Below are 20,207 nucleotides of genomic sequence, written 5' to 3'. Positions count from 1 at the left end.
CTCCTGGACTGTCACACAAAGGCCACGCCTCCTTCTCTTAGACAGACACACAAAGGTCACGCCTCCTTTTCTTAGAATGACACACAAAGGCCACGCCTCCTAGTCTTGGACTGACACAAAAAAACCACGCCTCCTTCTCTCACACAGACACACAAAGGCCACGCCTCCTCTCAGACAGACACACAAAGGCCACGCCTCCTTCTCTTATACAGACACACAAAGGCCACGCCTCCTTCTCTCAGACAGACACACAAAGGCCACGCCTCCTCCTCTCTGACAGACACACAAAGGCCATGCCTTCTTCTCTCAGACAGACACACAAAGGCCACGCCTCCTTCTCCTGGACTGATATACACAGGCCACGCCTCCTTCTCTCAGACAGACACACAAAGGCCACACCTCCTTCTCCTGGACTGACACACAAAGGCCATGCCTTCTTCTCTCAGAAAGACATACAAAGGCCACGCCTCCTTCTCTTAGACAGACACAAAGACCATGCCTCCTTCTCTCAGACAGACACACAAAGGCCACGCCTTCTTCTCTCAGACAGACACACACAAGCCACGCCTCCTTCTCCTGGACTGGCACACAAAGACCACGCCTCCTCTCAGACAGACACAAAGGCCACACCTCCTTCTATCAGGCAGACACACAAAGGCCACGCCTTCTTCTCCTGGACTGACACACAAAGGCCACGCCTCCTTCTTTCAGGCAGACACACAAAGGCCACGTCTCTATTCCACTGTGAGCTCTGTGGAAGAGTGCACCAGGTCGTCAAACCCTCCACATGATCATGCTGACAGAGTCACAGATGGAAGCGTCTCTTTGGAACGAAGCGATAAGCTGATGCTACTAGACACTTTCGTGCTCATCTCTCTATTTCTCTTCCTCTCTTTTCCCTTATACCACTTTCTTTCACTTGCTTTCTGTCTATCTCTCCCTCCGTCACTAATCCTGCCTGTCTGCCTGTCTCTCTATTTCCCTACTTTTTACTCTTTCTCTCACCACATCTGTTTCTATATTTCTTTTTCTTCCTTTATCCCTGTCCCATTCTAACTACATGCCCGTATCTCTCTGTCCATCACTCTTTTATATATATTCACTCCTTTTATCCCTATTATCCTCTATTACTCTTCCACCCTGGTTTCCATCTTCATTCTCTTTCTCTCTCTCGTGCCCTCGCTCTTTCTGACACATTGCATTACGCGAAGGAACTCGTGCTCGTGGCGTGAAATGCATCGCTACATCTTTCGCACGCACGCCAGATCCGTGTCGATCCCATCTACCCTATGAGCACACAGACACACAGCTTTGTGTGGCGAGTGTGTAAGTGCGTGCGTGTGCATCCCAGGGGCTTGGATCAAACAGATGGATAAAGAGAGGGATAAAAAGAGTGAGATGAGGCCAACTGGTCTGAGGCGGTGCCAGAGAACAGGGATAGACTGACATGAAGGATTTCATCTCGGCGATAACGGACCATTTAGATCAAGAGAGAGAGAGAGAGAGAGAGAGAGAGAGAGAGAGAGAGAGAGAAAGAAAGAATAGAGCTCAATCCACTGACTGGATCTTTGCATGTTCTCTTCCTTTTCATCACTCTCTTTAACTCTGAATACACAATCGTTCAAACCAGTGTGTAATTTTTATATGTCTGCGTTTTTTTTGCGATTTGAAGCCATTTTCTGTTCAGATTTATATGAGATGACTAAGACAGAGAAAGCAAAAAAGGTACTTTATAAGACCTTTTTTGGTTTGTGGTGTGTGTGTGTGTGTCTAGTGTGTTGTTGGCTATGTCCTGTTAAAACACTCTGTCCATTTGCATTCTTTCCCCTTGAGGAAAGCAGACATTAGGAAATAAATGCAGTATTCCAGGCGATGGATAACCAAGTTTAAGACGTCACGTGTTTGAAGGATGTGGTCCTGAATATTTCAAGCGCAATGTTGAAACAAAACCCAGTTCGTTCCATGCTTTAATGATTCGTACACAATTTTAAACCCTCCGACCTACAGAGTATAGTGGCTTCGAAACCTGCAGCTGGCAGAATATTTTGCGATGCTCTTTCAAGCCACACGTTTCCTATTCCTATTTTTTTGTCGCATTTTTATTACAAAGTCTTGCGTTTGAGAAAGGAATTTAGAAATAAAACCCCAATCGGAGCCATTAGGGTTTCACAAGCCAGTGCACTCTTAGTGCCGGTCCCAAGCCCGGATAAATGGGGAGGGTTGCATTAGGAAGGGCAAATCGAACATGCGGATCACGAATACGGATGATCGGCTGTGGCGACCCCTAATGGGAGAAACCGAAAGAAAGAAAGGAAAGGGGTCGACAAAGTGCATCTTCTCAACATGACACTTCCTCTTTAGCCGTAGTGTAAAAATACCAAATCCATCTAGCATTATTAAGAGTATTATTAGTGAAAGTTTCCCATTCAATTAGAACCTTTTCATAAAGCTTATAAATCTCACATTCTTACAAGCCGTTGTTTTTGTCATTTATAGACGTGGCCTCACTTCTGTTTCAGCAGTTCCAACCTTTGTATTTCTCCTAGTTAGCGATATTTACCTAAGGACCCGAAAGAGATCCTATTTTTCTGACCACATAAGCTCCGGGTTCTAATCTACATCAAATCCTTCCCTGGATGTTTCCTATAAAAAAGTCCTGAAGGAAAAGGAGTTGATTCACCTGAGTTCAGCCGTGCCAATGAATAATTAAAATCTAAGAGAGTGCACGCAGTGGGAGCGATTGCTCATGGCTGAACTGATGCTAGACAGAGTGCATATCTTGGTCCTGAGCAGCACAAAGAAGCAAGATTACATCATCTCCAGTGCTGCCATTAAACAAAGAAAAGTTTGTCCAAGCATCCAAGCGAGCTGGACCTGGCTTCCCAGGCGGCAATGCTGTAGAAATGACATCATGCTCTATATTCAGTTGTTGAAGGAATGTTTCTTTGGTTTTGGAAAGCAGATCAGAAGATCGCAAGAGTGCAAAAGGTAGCGTAAGGGCCAAGAGTGGTTTAAACCAAGAGGAAATAGTTATTGGTAGTCGACTTCGACTTTTGATCTCGACTGTAAACAAATGAACAGAGTCTGTAATGTTACTGTAAAAAGATCTGTGATACTACTCCTAGAAAATGTAATGGTAAAGTACATAAACAGATAAACGCATGGACGGCGCTCAAAGCGTTTCTTTAGCTGATTAAAGCAATAGTCAGCTGTATAATTTCTAACAGGGGCAGAAGAACAATTGGACCATGAACTGAAGGAACTTGAAGAAATTATAACGCACAGGCCAAGCAAGAGGTCGAACCAGGGCAAGTCAAATACAGGTATGAGGCAGGAATGCGAAATGTGAGGTTGTTTTTTGAGAAGGAACGTTTCCATGTCTCAGAGTTCAGCCTTCAAGGTTTAAGTGGAACTCATTGATGGGGTCTTGTTTGATGCAATGTTTTGGTTTAATCATCCTCCTTCTTCTGGTGAACATCTCTCAAGAGCATTATTATCTCAATTCAGAGTGTCGGAGTGGAAAATGCAGTGCGGCCTGGATGGTTTTCTCCTCCTTCTGAATCCTCTCGACTCCGTGATAATTCACCACCTTTTGACTTTTTGACCCCGAACCCAGACAAAAGAGGCGGGACTTCTAGTCTCCGATAAGAACAAGCCACCTACGCGGTGCAGGGACCATCTTCCACTTCAGAGGTCTCTGTAAAAAAGCTACGCTGGAAATGTAGAAAAGATCATGACACATGGCAGAACTAGAATGACAGATTGAGATTCCAAAGGCATAGCTTTGCCTTTGCTGTAATGACACTAGTTTTTCTTGTGAAGAGTTTGATAATTAGTTGAATAAAAACAGGAGAAACACTGAAATGCTGAAGCGTGTTCAATCGGTCCTCTGGAACAATAGCTACCTATTTTATGAACAACCTCTCTGAATAAGAACACTAATACCATAACTGCACACTTTATAGCTGTAATATGGAACTTACTTCCACAACATTAAATGTAATTAGAAATGCATAAAAAGATCAGATGTTTATTAACGAATGAGAAAACGTTAGCAATAATAATATACATGATATATTCTATAATAAGAATAAATATTATGTAGCTTTTAAGAGTCCAATGGGACAGAACATCTAAATATAGAGATACACTATGAATTTGATGTGAATATATATATATATATATATATATATATATATATATATATATATATATATATATATATATATATATATAAAACAATCGCTCTGATTACTTGGCTGGGATTTTCCGGCTCTTTTGAAGCTGTCAATACATGTAGCAGATGTTTCTCTATGATAATGAACAAAGTCTATCTTTCCAGCCTGCATAATAATATTTAGAGCACCACTGCTGTTGTCTCCACTTATCCTTTAGCTAAATCATATCTGACGCTCTACTCATACACAATGATTCATTTCCTTTATTAATTACAGTCAGGGGAAATTTTTTGTCTAGGCAGAGATCTATAAAGTCAGAGCAGATTAGGTTCGATCATTTTAATTATGGAAATAAATAACCAGCCATTATCTCTCCTGTTACAGAGTAGCATGCAGGCCAGGCTGTGAGTAATGAAAAAGTGGTGCTTTCTATAGAGCAACAAAATAAATAAATAAATTGCACAAGAGGCTAGCGGTGAGGGAAGCAAAAAAAAAAAGGAAAAAAAAAAGCAGCACAATGGCAGTGAACTTCCTTTCGAACCAGAAGGGCCAACTTCCTTCTCAACAGCTGTACCTGCTGACTTGGACACTTTACTGATTCAATGCTTTTCATACTTTGTGGCTCCACAAAGACAGAGCTCACCTGGGTGGGTAGATAAGTCTGTAAATGAGCACAGTTCGGAGACAAACAGGCTCTTTGGCAAAATGTGTGGGTCTCTGGCATCTGTAAAGCCGAAGGATAAACCACAGTGCTGGGTGCTCTGTGAGCTCAGGATATTTCCAGGCTGTGTAATTTTACAAAGGTTTTCATGCAGAGAGCTGAACCTCACTCTGGTGAACATACATTGCTGAGGCACTGGTCTATTCAGGCATGAATTTGAACACTTCAGCAGTGCCTTTGTTTTCCTGTCAGCATTGCGGCAATAGGAACAGAATCATGCGGATTTACAGGGGAAATAAGTGTGTGTGTGTTTTAGGGGGGAGAGCTGGATGACTTGGTATACCTCATGGATCGAGGCTTGGTCTCGTTGTTCTTCAGCACCGCTTCGGAAAGCGGTACCTTTGGGCCAATAATAAACCTAAACCAACCACAAACCAAACCCTATTTCTTGCCCAGCCCTAAACCTATGCTCAACCCTTACTGTAACCTGAGTAAACCTTAATATTAAAACTAAACATATTCCAACCCAAACTTTGGCCATACATGAACTAAAATCAAAGCTTGCCTAACCCCAATCCTAAAACTAAACCTAGGCCACAGAAAAGCCAAACATCTTCCTTGTCCAGCACTAAACCTAGGCCAACACAAAAGCCAAGCCTATTCCTAGGTGAAGCTCAAATGACTCTGTCATACATTTCATACATATTGTTGCACTATCTGTAAACACACTATGACTGTTCAATTAAAGAAATCATTAGACTTCCTGTAGACACTTGTAAATAATTATACATTTCTTATGCCTCATTATTACTATTTCTTTTATATTTGCTGTAGTTTGTTCAGCAAATATAGAGCCTAGAAGATATGTGAAGATCCACAATCAAAGACAGCACCATTCTATTATTCCAATGGATCACTGGATTCTAATAAAAAGCCTTCAAGCTTAAAGCCAATTTATTAAGCTACACTTAACTATAGTTAACTCACTTGTGTGCCTTCACCAAATTGTTGCCATCAATTTTGGTGTGATTTTCAGGAGTCCACATTCTTTTGGCGATGCAGTGTATATTGAATGTGATGAACCGTGCCTAGCGAGAACAGTAGGGCCAAAAAAATAAAGGCTGCACCTTGACACAGCGATCCAGAGATAAACATTTCCTGTGTGGGATGTGTCTCAGCAGGGCTGCACTGTCTTCGCTTTATTCGGCCGCTCTGTGAGTAACAGTAGAGTGTAAAATAAAGTCAGAACCAGCCAGCGATGATGAACGGAAAGCCAGATGGTCTCCTGACATTGACACACACTCTCAAGTTACTGAATTCTCCCCAAAGCGTGGGAAGACTGAACTAGGGGAAAATTTACAATGTCTACTGAATGACAAAAAGCTACCAAGTGCAAATATACGTTTGGAGTATCATTTTGCAGCTTCTGTCACTTTGAAGTGGGAGACATATTTTTGAAGCTTCAAAGAACTAGCGCTGCAGCCGAAAAAACGCTAATCTCTTTTAATCACGGCGTTAGCTGCAGCTGCCGTCGGGACTGCGTGTGTTAACGGATTACACGCGGGAACTTGCCTAGAAATTTCCAGACATACGTTGGAGGTTACAGATATGACAGTGTTACTTCTGTTTGACCCTACCAAATTTCTCATAAAAAAAAAAAAAAGATGTCCAATTCAGTGGGAGGATGCGGGAGTCGCTCTGTTCTCTTTTAAAAACTCGTGCAAGTAGATTCCGAGTGGACTTCATTATACTTCCATCAAAGCACTTAATGCAAATGAATTCGGTGAGTCTGCTAGTTCATCACTAATGCCGTTCCTCATCATCCCCTATCCTGGCCGCATGCTAATAGCCCAGTGGCGCATTTTCTCCTCCCGGCCTTCGTCGAGTCTCTCGTAATGATGCAACTGCATCAATTGCCTTTGTTCTCTATAGGATCCTCCTATATGGCATGGAGAGTTGCTTGCATAGGTCTGAACTGACTTATCATGACAGCTGTGGCTCAACTTATTAGTCAGTGTAGCGGCCTTTATTATGAACTACGCATATTGTATCCCGGAATAGTTTAAGATACTGTGTACTTTGTTCTTCTTGCACATGAGATCCATGAACAGAAGCCCTGCAAATCCTGCCACAGAATTCTGAGCATTCATTTTCACATCCAGTATGGGCTACTTTGTAGTCTGACTCAGTGGTTAGTGCTACAGGTTTAATTCTGGATGGTCAAATTTCCCCTTTTTTCCGCTTTTATACTCAATAACAGGTGAACGTCTGTTTTCGAACGAACACTTACGCTAGGTACTGCTGAATTCCCTGAGGTCTAGTAGTATAAACAGTGAAACCTGCGAGCAATCAGGGAAAAGTTTTAAAAGAACTGCTACAAACTGAGTTTCTTATGACGGAGGCAACAAGGAAAGGTAAAAGATGAAAGAAAGAGAGAACAAAAATGCAAAACGAGAGCAGAGCGGCAAAATGAAAGGTTGAGGAAGACAAAAACCAATGGAAATAAGAGGTGAGAGAGATCGGAGAGAGAGGTAAACAAAAGGGTGGAAATAGCAATTTGAACACAGAAATTACTTGAGAAAAGTGCGGCTCAGATAGAAGAAGAAAAAAAAAGCGGATACGATCTATGCCAGAGAACATCATTTCACGCTACTGACACCACCGGGCTCCATTACTCAGCGCCAGAGAGAGGGAGACAGAGAAAAATAGGGGCGGAGAAAGAAAAAAAAACAAGCTCTTGTTTTGTTTTACGTATAATCCATTGAGGAAATGACCTTGTTCATGCTCATTACCAACCCCGTTCCACCCCTCTGAATGGAACGATCCGGAAAGCTGGCAGATTGGGCCAAGTGGGATCATTTATGAATAAGGCATGACCTCCTTCCCACGGAAGACACAAACCACTTCAGTTTCACACTGGACACGGACAAGATAGGGACTGTCTTTATGCGTTAGTGCGGGTCAGAGCGTACGAGAGGTTTTCTTACTCGGCGCAAACAAACAGTAACTCAAATTTTCTATTGTACATTAAAGCAGCCTACATTAGCATAGCTGCACAAGCCGCGGGCAGCACCACACACCTTCATTCGTCCTCGTTTTCACTGTCCACTTTGGAAAGATGGCATTTGATTACCCGGTCGCTAAATTATAACGCAAAGATATAATCTGTCCAAATTTGGTTATGGGTGTTTGGTTTAGTGAATAGCAGAATGAAGAATGAAAGTGGCAAGCGTTCGCGAGTCAACCGTGTTCCCGCTGCCTCATATCTCAGGGCAAAATTAATATTGGTTTTGTCTAATTATGCATGAGCAGCTAGTTCATTGCCTACTGGCTAGATATTGGGTAATTAGTACTCTGTTCTCCACTTTCTTTCAAATAAAATGTGATTAAATTTCGGTTCAGGGCATTCTAGTGGTTGGTAATTTACTGAGATGTGCATGTGCATGTGTGTGCGTGTTTCAAGAACAGATCGACTGTCTTGTTGCGCTGCCATCGGACTTTATCACGGAATAGCATGCACAGCAACTCACTCTGTGTCAGCATTAATTCTTGCACACACTCTTTTAGACCGAATGAACTGCATTGGAATATAGGCGGATTTTTACATAGATATTGCTTCATTTTAAATCCAGAAATTCGGAGAACACAGCTGGGCCGCTCCCAATTGTCATCATCCATACATTTATACTGTAGATGTGCGGATCCACGGTGTGCACGATAACAAATCAGCTGTTGAGCAGCATGAGAATTGAGTTTGTGTCACTTTAGTGTCTTTAATACCTTCGCTGCTCAGTTCAGTACAGATGTGAGAGTCGCATTCGGTACTAACTCGCTTACTGAGTCATTTTTCAGACTCCGTCCTTAATATTCTCCTCCCTTAGCGTCTTTAGCCTCTCTAGTCCAGCGAGCGCTCTAATTTAAACTCCACAAGTACGAGTACTCTAGAGACAATCACAGCTACAAGACCACAATGCCAGTATTCGTTCGGAATTTTTGAGTAACTTAAAAAAAAAAAAAAATAAAAAAGAAAGTAGCAGGATTTAGGTTTTGAATTTTCAAGCTTTCACAATCCCCCCCCCCAAAAAAAAAACGTTTTACGGCACAGACTCAGAGACTGTATGAACATTCTTTTGTAAATGTGCCATAAAATTAAGATAACTGATCCAAAGAAAAGTAGTCAGCAAGACGAAAGAAATGTGCGCATGCTAATAATGAGAATCCTAATCACAAACCCGCCAGTACGTCCTTGACTCTAAACCTCAATATATAGAGGAGATTGATAAATGTGAAGATAGAACAGAGTCAAGAGTCAAAATCGGGCATGTTTTTTTTTTTCTTTTCCGAAATCAACACATACACACTTAATTTGATTAGTGAAACAACGCTAATTTCCATTAAAGCATGGGCTTTTGGTAATGGGACACTAACTGTAGTGTTCATTTCAACAAAAGAGCAGAATGTTGCGTGAAACAAGATTTGACTGTCAAAAAATTTATAATGAATGTAAAAAAATGAACAATTCAGGATTGTAAGCATTTCTATAGCTAATAATGCCGAATCTCATGTAATAGTAAACAAATAGGGTATTTTTGATCTTCTTTCGATTGAAAATAAAGGAACAAATAAAGGGGGCTAATTATTAATTCACTGTTCTGCTCACAGCTGCAAGACACAAAGTAGCAATTTTTCTGTAAAAAACAATCAAATGAAGACAAATGTTCTCTATATGCTTATGATGGTGAAAAAAAAAAAATTGTGATCTGTTTTGACGTTTCAGATGCACCTACCACGTAAGACAGTGAGGCGGGTGGTGGCGCTAATCTCTCCAACACTGTTGGAAGCCACACATTCATAAATGGCTTCATCCCGTGGAGTGCGCAATGGCTGGATTCTCAGGACAGAACCGGAGCCATCGTCAAACTCTATAACCTGCAGGGGTGAAAAATATTTTTAAAAAGATGGTAAGGATGTTATGTATGAAGTGTGTAAAAATTTCTGGACATTTACAGAATTTGTCGTTGCTGTGAATGCGGATGAATGTTTTCAACTGTAGTATACAGACCTCCAGTACAGATATTAGCTGTATTAATATTACATATTATTAATATATTAGTAGTGGACAGTCATGAAGTAAATGTAATTCGGCTCTTCTCTGTTCTGGCACAGAGGTGGTGGAATGAACTTCCCCTAGATGTCCGTACAGCAGAGTCCCTGAATATCTTCGAGCGACGATTGAAGACCTACCTCTTCCTGAAACATTTAAATTCGCACTTTCCAAGTTTGCTTTGTAGAATTCAAGAGTTATATTCATATTAAGTTTGTAATGTTGTTTACCAGTGTAGATTTAATCATTGCTAGAGACTCAAAGCACTTTTTTCACATATCTGTACTGAAGAATTTCCAATTTGGGGAGACTTTTACTTCAACTTCACTAAATTTCAAGTCAAATCTCATACTTTTTTTGACTACAATTTGCAAAATTCAGTTCGTTTTTATTTATTAGTGGATAAAAAGCCACCAATCAGTGTCGAGCGCGGGCATATTATATTGTATTTATATAATTATATAAGTAATATTTTACTTAGTGAATCTTAAGTACATGGTTTATGTACTTCGTCCACCACTAACGCTTAAAGATCCACTTATTACATTTATTATGTGATGATAAATGCAATAACTGTATCTTTTTTTTTAACAATGTCTCAGCATAAACATTGCAAAAGAACAGATTATACAATATGAAGACTACATTTAATGGGTTCACATTTGTACCACTGAGATTTCCTATGTTTTGTGACATTTCAATACAAATACAAAAAAGTGGAATAACTGACTTAGGATATTTACGTTATTTTAACAGAACAGTGATGTGAAAGAGAAAATGCAGGTCTGATGAACAGATGAGGCTTGAAACAAACGTATAGCAACATGGTGATGTTTGTAGCGCAGCTGTATTTGAAATCAGAATCTGGAATCAATTTTATAGTGTAAGTGCAAGTTCTCGATATAACAAAGACCCTTTAAAACTACCTATGACACGAAACGTGAAGGATAATCGCCGTACAACACATGCCATGGCAATGCTGTCTTGTTCTAGTTTCAGAAAAAAAAGAAAGAGCAATGACAGGAAGTCGCTGAGCTTCGGAAAGGAAACGACTTTCCTGCAGGAGGCAAAGTGGGTGATGGAATAGCTGGAGGATTCAGGATCCTGGTGCTGTTAGTCTATTTATCGTAGTGTGTTAGCATGCAACGCATACACCCATGGCAGTGCGATGAACTCTGATAAGATTAGATTTCTGTTGGTGTTAGACAGCAGCACCCGGCCAGGGCCATCCCCTTAAACGATAATACGCTGCAAATCGTCACTAGCAGAACGATGACAGTGAAAATGCCGCAGTGACACACACACACAAACACACACACACACACACACACACACACACACATTAATGGGAATCTTATCAGTGTCCTCGTGTGATGGGTTGCTTTATCATGTATAGCAGAAGCACAGATTAAAAGAAATAAATCAAAATGCTTTAGCCAAATAAGAGAGCCAAGGCGCATACTGCAGAGCGAAAAGAAATACATCTGAAAAGCAAGAAGAAGCAGTAGCCCATGAACCATTCGCAGTCTAACAGCCAAATGCAAAACCACTAGGGCTAGGCATCAAGGTCAAGGCTTAGAAAGTGCACTGATTTTTCTGTACCCTTCCCCAGATCTGTGCCTCGATACAACCCTGTCTCAGAGGTCTACAGACAATTCCTTGGACTTTATGGCTTGGTTTGTGCTCTGACATGCACTGTTAACTGTGGTGCTTACAGATGTGACAGGTGTATGCCTTTCCAAATCATTTCCAATCAACTTGAATTTACCACAGGTGGACTCCAAACAAGTTGTAGAAACAACTCAAGGATGATCAGGATGCACCTGAGCTCAATTTCGAGTGTCATGGCAAAGTTTTTTATTAATAAATTTGCCATAAGCTGTACATACTGGAATTACAGCTAGCATAGGGAACGACCTGGCATGTTTTCCAGTTGATTTTATGTTTTATTTCCAGTTTTTTAATGTTTAACACCCAGTACCTCAAATCTCTGGTTGCTCACTCTCTTCCCCTTCTTGTTCCAAACAATTTTGGGCCGTGGGTCACCCGTGGCCTGGCAAACGAAGGATGCGACGCCTCCTTGCACTCCCGTTTGGTCGCTGGGGATCCTTAAAAACTTTGGTGGTGCTGGAAAAGACAGACAAGAGATTATTAACAAAGTGAATGCACAAAAAGGTGATGAAAATATACCTAGAAGGTTCAAAAGATTTGACCTTACTGGCAGACATTGTTAAGTAAAACCCCATCAGGTTACATTCGATCCCAATGGCTCACCAGGTCAATTTGTATTTGGTCAAACAGGGTCACCACACATGCCTATGTTAATTAGCTTGTTGAAAGCTAACCTCACAGTTCATGTGTCAACACTGTCACAGCAACCTGAGAGCATGAACACCCACCCGCTAACATCACCTTTTTGTCACGCTTACTATTATTTCACAATGAAAAACTCAACTTGTAGGGACAAAAGATTCATTAATACATTTTGTGTGTAAAAAAAAAAAAACATTCTTGTGAATTAGCTAACACAACACCTTCCGTTATTACCATTTAAACAGAACCTTCATCAAGTATGCTAAAGTACTATTTAGCAACCTTTTTTCCTGTCACAGCTCCTAGCATGCTGTATTAGCACTCCCTGGTTAGCATTGCAGCATGCGTGTACATTAGGACTTAATGTATATGAAAGAAAATATTCCTGAAAAGGGAAAATAGATCTTTAAAAGCCATTGAATCACATAAAATTTTAATGCCAGTTCTTAGAACAGAGAGCCGTGTTAGCACGGTACTGCTTGTTGTAGCGCTTAGCGCAGTGGGACTTATTAGCCTTTGGCCTGCATGGTGTTGGAGTGAGTCATTTCCTGGTCACACGTTGCTCGTGTCTCTTTCTCTGCAGGGCCTGGAGATGCTCTTGTTCACTCCATGCTTCACTGATGCCAAAGCTAATTTCTACCAGGACTATATGGGAATAAGGAATAAGTGCTGTTCTGTGCCCAGTTATTTGGCCTTTGGAGCTGAATAAATAGGATTAAATAGATAAGAGGGCTGAGTTTCTTTCAGGACTTTTAAACCCTGTAATCCCAACACAACTTTAGTTTATATACGCACCAGTAAACCTGTGTTTAGGGCTGGTGTGCTATACACATATAGAACTGTACGGATCTTCTCATTTATTTATTTATTCACTCATATACTGTATATATGTATATATATATATATATATATATATATATATATATATATATATATATATATATATATATTTATTCTCATTAGTCCTTACAGGTTATAAAAAACAACCATTTGTTAAAGATTGTTGGTCAGAGATGGTCAAAGTTTATGGTGGTGATGTTTAATTGAGGATTGTAGTATATTGAAGTGATGGTGATATGAAACACTCAAAGTTCTTCTAGTAAAGTCTTTTTTTTTTCCTCAGCCATTTTGGGCAACGGTGTGTAAATCTGAGACCCATAAACTAAACCACATCAAGATGACCTTTCCAAAATACATTTCTTCAAGTTGTTCGAAGGTGAATGTTGGTGTTTAATGATAAATGCCAGTGTTTGACAGTGAATGTTGGTGTTTTGGTTAAATGACTTTGATTTATGGTAAATGTTGGTGTTTTTGGTAAATTACTGTGTTTGATTGTGAATGTTGGTGTTTTATGGTAAATGCATGTGTTTGATGATAAATGTTAGTGTTTGCTGGTAATGCCTGTGTCTGATTATGAATTATCAGAATTATTAGATGTTTTCATATTTTTTCTCTGAAATAAGTAAATATATAAATCCCTTAATCCCTTGTGTTTGATTCTAAATGTTGGTGTTTCATGGTAATGACTGTGTCTGATGGTGAATGTTGGTGTTTGATGGTAATGACTGTGTTTGATTGTGAATGTTGTTGTTTAATGGTAATGACTGTGTCTGATGGTGAATGTTGGTGTTTGATGGTAATGACTGTGTTTGATGGTGAATGTTGTTTCATGGTAATGACTGTGTTTGATGGTTAATGTTAGTGTTTAATGGTAATGACTGTGTTTGATGGTGAATGTTGGTGTTTAATGGTAATGACTGTGTTTGATGGTGAATGTTCGTGTTTGACAGTAGTGCCTGTGTTTGATGTTAAATGTTGTTGTTTCATGGTGATGACTGTGTTTGATGGTTAATGTTGGTGTTTAACTGTAACGACTGTGTTTGATGGTGAATGTTGGTGTTTGATGGTAGTGCATGTGTTTGGTGGTGAATGTTAGTGTTTGATTATGATTATGAAATATCAGAATTATTAGATGTTTTTATATTTTTTCTGAACTGAGTAAAAATATAAACCCCTTAATATCTGCTCACTGAAAACTAGAGAAAGAAATCATACTTAATTAGAACCCAAGTAAGTGGACATTGCAAGCGGATCAGTGGAAGTTAGTTAACATACTCTGAATATCAACGTGGGAAACTGGTGTGTTTGTAGCTATTACCATTTGCACTTTCTAAGCTCCAGAAACTAAAATCGGTCCTTCAGAAAGGGGAGTGAAGTATGTGTACATGCAGGAGTGGTATGCTAAAAATGCAGGAAGACTACAAGCAGAAAGGCAGAGAGACACAGCCAGGGAAAGGGAGTGTGAGTAAAAGGGAGAAATGTAAACAGCAGATTAATCTCCTCTTTCACCTGAAAAAATTCGGAGCTCTGATCCTGTCTTTCAATTGGCTGTCAAGTGTGTGTGTGTATGTGTGTTTCTGAAGACAGTAAATGAACCTGGCAGGCCTGGTAAGTGGTGAAGGAGGACACAATCTACCACTAGAGGAAGTCAGAGAGAGAGAAAATAGGTAGCTGAGCCTCAAGTAGGTAATACACACACACAACACACACAACAGGTGAGCTTCCACATTCTAATATGTCACGGACCAAGGTTGTACCACACTGATTGCCTCAGACATGAGCGTGTGTGTGTGTGTGTGTATGAGTGCAAGCGTGTGTGTTTTGACTCCTCATCCCCGCCGTGTCGCTGTCTGAACGGGATGATGGGTAATTGATATGCTGCGGGTTTGTTTGCTCAGGAGCGACTCGGCTGCAGTCGCGCACGCACCGCCGTCGGCCATGAAAAATCGCACAATGGGAGATGATTGAGGCGTGACTGCGGGAAAATGGTGTTTTCATAGAGCAGTGGCAGCCATTTTCAACTAGCACCATCAATCAGAGAAACACAAACACTGCACACATTAACAATAGCACCCAATTACATAGAGCATGATGGTATGGTGTTTACTTATCTTTTCTTTCCAAAATCTCATGTAATAGTGCTCGAATGATAAATATATACTTTTTTTTCCCCCTCACATGCCGGTTTGTGTGAATAGATAAATGATACATCAAGGCTTCTTCTAAAAACGAGTATATATTGTGTAGTCTGTGTGGTAGAACTAACACAACAATAACATAAAAAAATAGACTGGATCTGAGAGGGTCCATTCAACACACAGAGCTTTCTTCTTAAATGATTGAAGAAGCATGATGTGAAGGAATCACTATGGGGAAAATCTTGTTATGTGTGTTCTTTAAGTTTTTTTTCCAGCAAGGAACATGTCAGGGTTTGACTGGTGTCGACAGATGTGTTGAAGGTCAAAGTGTAGTGCTAGGATGTAGGTTAGCATATACTGTATGTGGTGTGTTCAGAGGCATCCCATAGCTTGGGTCTATATTTAGATTGGTGTGTCACTACAGCAACCGGGGATTAACACGGAATCATGGGAATTTACTGGCTACTTTCCTCTTGTGTAATCAATCTTAAATATGAAATACTGTTCCTGATATTCCTAAATAACTTCTATATTCCACTTTGTTGTGTCACTCAAATGGCAACAGCTCTTTAAACTATTAGAGGGGGATATGCAGCACTATATATACTATATTATAGTATGTTATGTTCAATTAAATGCAAATATTTTATAGAGTATCAATGCAATTTGATTTCATTAGTGCATCTGCAATGCATTACTTCAGAAGTGAGTGTTAAAAAAGACATATAAATACAACTAAAGTTATTTAATTCAATATTGAATGGATATACGGTGCCACCCAGATTAGTGATAGGAAGATCGGATCATTTTAGTTACTTGGTCAAATAAATAAATTATAAATACACAAATCTTTTTTTCCCTAATGTCATTTAGTTTATTTTGATCGAAAATAAAAGGAAATAAATGCAAAACAAAATTGCTTGTAATTCTTTTTCTTAATGCAGTTTATTATTATTGAAATTTGTGATTAATTTTTAAACAGTTTACATTTTTTATAAACAATTTAAAATAAAATGCCTGCTTGTTGAAATAATATATAAAATAATATTTTTAAATATTTTATACAAATGGAGTAAATCTAATAAATGCAATACTTTTTTTTATTATATTGATTAAATTGTGTAACTTGCAGTCCGCCTTTTTTTATACGTTCCTGAGGAAACTCAGATGGTAACATATGTTCGTATAACGTGTATTGAACAAAATGCCTTGTACTGGAAAATGTTGGTGCGAATACATATATTTGTTTGTGAAAATAATGATGAGTGCAGTAAAGTGTGATTTATTTCAGAATATTCAATGCAAATTCACATTTTGGTAAATCGGTAATTTTGTGTAGCTATTGCTAATGTTTGTTGGAATATACTAGCAATCGAATTTTCAAACTTTCCAATGATATAAATACATTATTTTCCTCTCTCTCTCTCTCTCTCTCTCTCTCTCTCTCTCTCTCTCTCTCTCTCCCTCTTTCTCTCTCTCTCACACACACTTGTTCTTTCAATACTACTCTTCTATCTCTGTATCTCTCTGTACTTCAAAGAATATTTGTCTCTGCGTGTAAATTTGTCCAATTCTCGCAGGAGTCTTTCTTGACACTGAACAGAAATCTGTACAACATCTACCCACAGCTGAATGGCTCAGATCAAAGATCAGAGTTAAATCTGCACTCACAGGATTGTGGGTAAGGCGCAAATCACTACTTCAAAGCTTATTGACATGACGAGAAGACGGAAATCGTTTTTTGCTAGATTTAACGTGGTAATGCGGAGACGTATTTTATAGTGTGTGTATGTGTGTTTGTATGTGTGAAGGTTGTCTGTCCAATCTGTAATCCTTCCTAGCTGGGGTGACTTTAATCCACCTGGAGTAATTCGCAGACTAGCGGCATTAATCCGTGTCTAAGCCTGCGCCCACCTCTAAATGAAAAGTGGAAAAATAAAGTCTGGGGCTGTTGATGAGTACGTAATCATTAAAACACACACAACAAAAATACGGATATACTTTCAACTTTTCCAGTCACTCGGTCACTCTTACTCTTGTTTGCTCGGCGTCTGAACCCCTTTCGCTCGTGTCCCTGTTTCCGAGAGATTATCCGAGTCCCAATTCCATCCGATAATCTGGAAAATCTCTTGAAGAATTACGGGATCCTATTAGCAGACGTGACTTTGCCCTGCAGAGAATTCGACTTGTCCACCTACTTCACTTCCAACGGCTGCTCACTGACTCTGTTTGTGTTTTTCTAATTAAGTTTTCGCTTTAAGCTGCCTGACTCGGTGTACAGCGAGTGTTTATTATAGCTTTATCATATGATGCCTCCCTGAAGAAGCCCACAGGGAACAAGCAAAGTAGATTATGGTTTGGATGCATCGAGCAGATCGGTATACATGATTTCATTTTACCTTCAATTTAGTATGCTTCCTGCTAAAACCCGTCCACTGCTGTTTTTCTGGAATGATCTTTTTTCGCTTTACAACTTTAGCATTTGATTTGATTTTTGACAGGGCAAAACTGTCGAATGACTACAAGACGTAAGAAAATCTTTTAATATTCATTTACATTTTCCACATTTTCCGAGTGTAGTGTTAGTTCTTTCGTAACTGAATGTTGAATGCTAGTCCAATGTTAACTAGCTTGCATTACCGGGAACAAGCTCATGGTGTGAAGATTCTAAGAGAACAGTAATTCTAAGAAGGTCTGAGATGAAAAAGCACTAACTAACTAGCCTACACTTAAGTACTCAATTCTGTGGAAGATTCAGGTTTGAGAATGATTGTATAAATAAATGAGTTGTATAAATAAATATCATTCATCCTCCAAGAAATGTGTCTGTCTTGACTTGGGACTTTACCAATAAACCTGTGGATTACTTTCAATGCAACTGGAACAATGTCTTTCCAGCTGGAGTGATCTGGTAAATATATCATATGAGGGTCTTTCGAAAACCTTTACCACACATTTGGAGGCACAGAATTGTATAGGATGCCTTTAGATATGGTAGCATGACATTTTCTCTTCACTTCAACTCACTGACCCTAATTGCCAATTGGAACATCCTTCACAGTTCAAAATGGCTGCCATAAAAATATTTTGTTTCTAGTTTCTGTCTTTGGTGTTGGAATTTATTTATAGGTAGTCGCTTTGTGACCAAACTTGGCAGTTAACACGCTGTTGCTACAGAGATAATGACATCTAAGTTAAGCTACTCATTTACTGAGCACTCTGTAGCTACAATCGGAGATTATTTTGAACAAAAATACTGGGACACCTTCGTTTTCCGGCCATAGGAGGTTCTTTCGCAAACTCTTACAATAAGTTTAGAGGACACAATAGTTTTGGACATCTTTGGCTGTGGTAGCATTACATTTTCCCTTCACTTGAACTAGGTGACCTAAACTTATGCTTTATGTGTGATTGAGTGGAAGATCTTGAGTGTCCTGCACTTGAGCTCTGACCTCAACCCCACTGAACACCTTTGGCATGAACTGGAACGCTGACTGCACCCCAGGCCTCCATACCTCACCTACATCAGTACCTGACTTTACTAACACCTTTGTGTAGGAATGATCACAAATCTCCACAAACACACACTAAAAATCTAGTGGAACATCTTCCCAGAAGAGTGGAGGTTATTATAACAGTAAATGGGGACTAAATGGTGAATGGGCTGTTCAAAAAGCACAGGAATCGTATGGTCCGTAAAGTGTCCATAAAGTGTATTTAATATTTTATATCTAATAATATATATTTGTATACAATTATAATTGCGTTTTCATTAAAATTTTTGATCTCGTCTTAAGTTCAGCCGGTTAGTTCCTGTAACGTCTCATCGTTCAGACGTTTTTTTGTGTCTTTTTTCTCTCAGAAAAAAAAAAGCTTCTGTCTGCTCTTTCTTTCTCTTTTTCTTCCCTCAGATCCAATTTCATCTTCATGAAAGCATTTACTTCCCGTGTGACGAAAGGAGGACTATAATTAATCTGAACATCGCAGAACTCGGCAGTCTCGCACGCTTCGGTTTGGAAAGAGCATTTTAAAGACGACTCCGCTGACGAAGCGCACAGGCCACGCCTACTTTACCGCTGCTGGCTGCCATATGCAAATGGTATAGAGGGAAGAACAAACAGGCATTTGACGCTCTTAACGCTGAAGAGTGACCTCCGAAAGGAAACGCTAATTGCTCATTCAGCGAGGAAGCGTCAGGCTCGTCAGGCTCGCACGAAGCTTGTCTTCACCCAAACGCTCCATTGTGACGTAAGGAGGCTGGAAGAGGCAGCACGGCCTTGAAAGACTCTTAATTAGCACACGAGGCAATTAGCATCATTTCACTCACGAGTTTCCCAATCAGGAAACTTCACCGCCATCAATATTCCTAACGCCTGCCACATCCATTCCCAATCAATCCCACTCTTCTCTGTCCTTCTTTGCCATTATCAAATCCCTCCGTCGTTCTCACCTTCTGCCCCTCATCTCTTCTTTTCTATCTATTTCCCCTTATATTGCTTCCGAATATTTTTTTGCCATTTCATCGCTTCTCTTCTAGTCTATTCTCTCTATTTTCTGTCTTCTTTTCCTTTCCCTCTTGATCCATTCTCTTTCGTATCATTCTCGATTGCTGTAGTAACTTTTGTTTTTAATTTTCTCCTTTTTTCTTCCCCTTTTCACTTTTCTTTTCTCTATATATACCCCCCCATTTTAATTTTTTCCCCTTTAATATATAGACAATTTTTCATTTATTCCTCTTAATTCCCACACTCTTATCTTTACATCTTACATCAGTATTATTATCATCTCTTATGAAGGTGTCTCATATATATATATATATATATAAACTTGGATATATTTTAGAGTAGTCAGTGTGCAGCTTGTATAGCAGTACAAAATTACTGTCCTCTAAAAAGATCTCAACATACAGCCATTATTGTCAAAATAACTGGCAACAAAAGTAAGTACACCCCAAGTGATAACAGCTATACGTC

The 20,207-nt window shown here is 39.6% G+C and overlaps 1 protein-coding gene across 34 annotated transcripts in view; it reads right to left on the bottom strand.

Moving 5' to 3' along the window:
- The window catches only part of LOC124381468 (receptor-type tyrosine-protein phosphatase delta-like), a 434,510-nt gene that overhangs the window by 92,731 nt on the left and 321,572 nt on the right, over positions 1 to 20,207 (bottom strand). For all 34 annotated transcript variants that reach the window (XM_046843111.1, XM_046843117.1, XM_046843118.1 and 31 more), the window contains 2 exons: positions 11,925 to 12,070; positions 9,627 to 9,768 (listed from right to left, as the gene is read on the bottom strand). In XM_046843111.1, coding sequence (XP_046699067.1) covers positions 9,627 to 9,768; positions 11,925 to 12,070 — 288 coding nt within the window. The remainder of the gene's footprint in view (positions 1 to 9,626; positions 9,769 to 11,924; positions 12,071 to 20,207) is intronic.

Source organism: Silurus meridionalis, chromosome 28 (genome assembly GCF_014805685.1).
Source record: "Silurus meridionalis isolate SWU-2019-XX chromosome 28, ASM1480568v1, whole genome shotgun sequence".
In the NCBI taxonomy this organism is placed as follows: domain Eukaryota; kingdom Metazoa; phylum Chordata; class Actinopteri; order Siluriformes; family Siluridae; genus Silurus; species Silurus meridionalis.
This window is presented reverse-complemented; position numbering and strand designations above follow the sequence as displayed.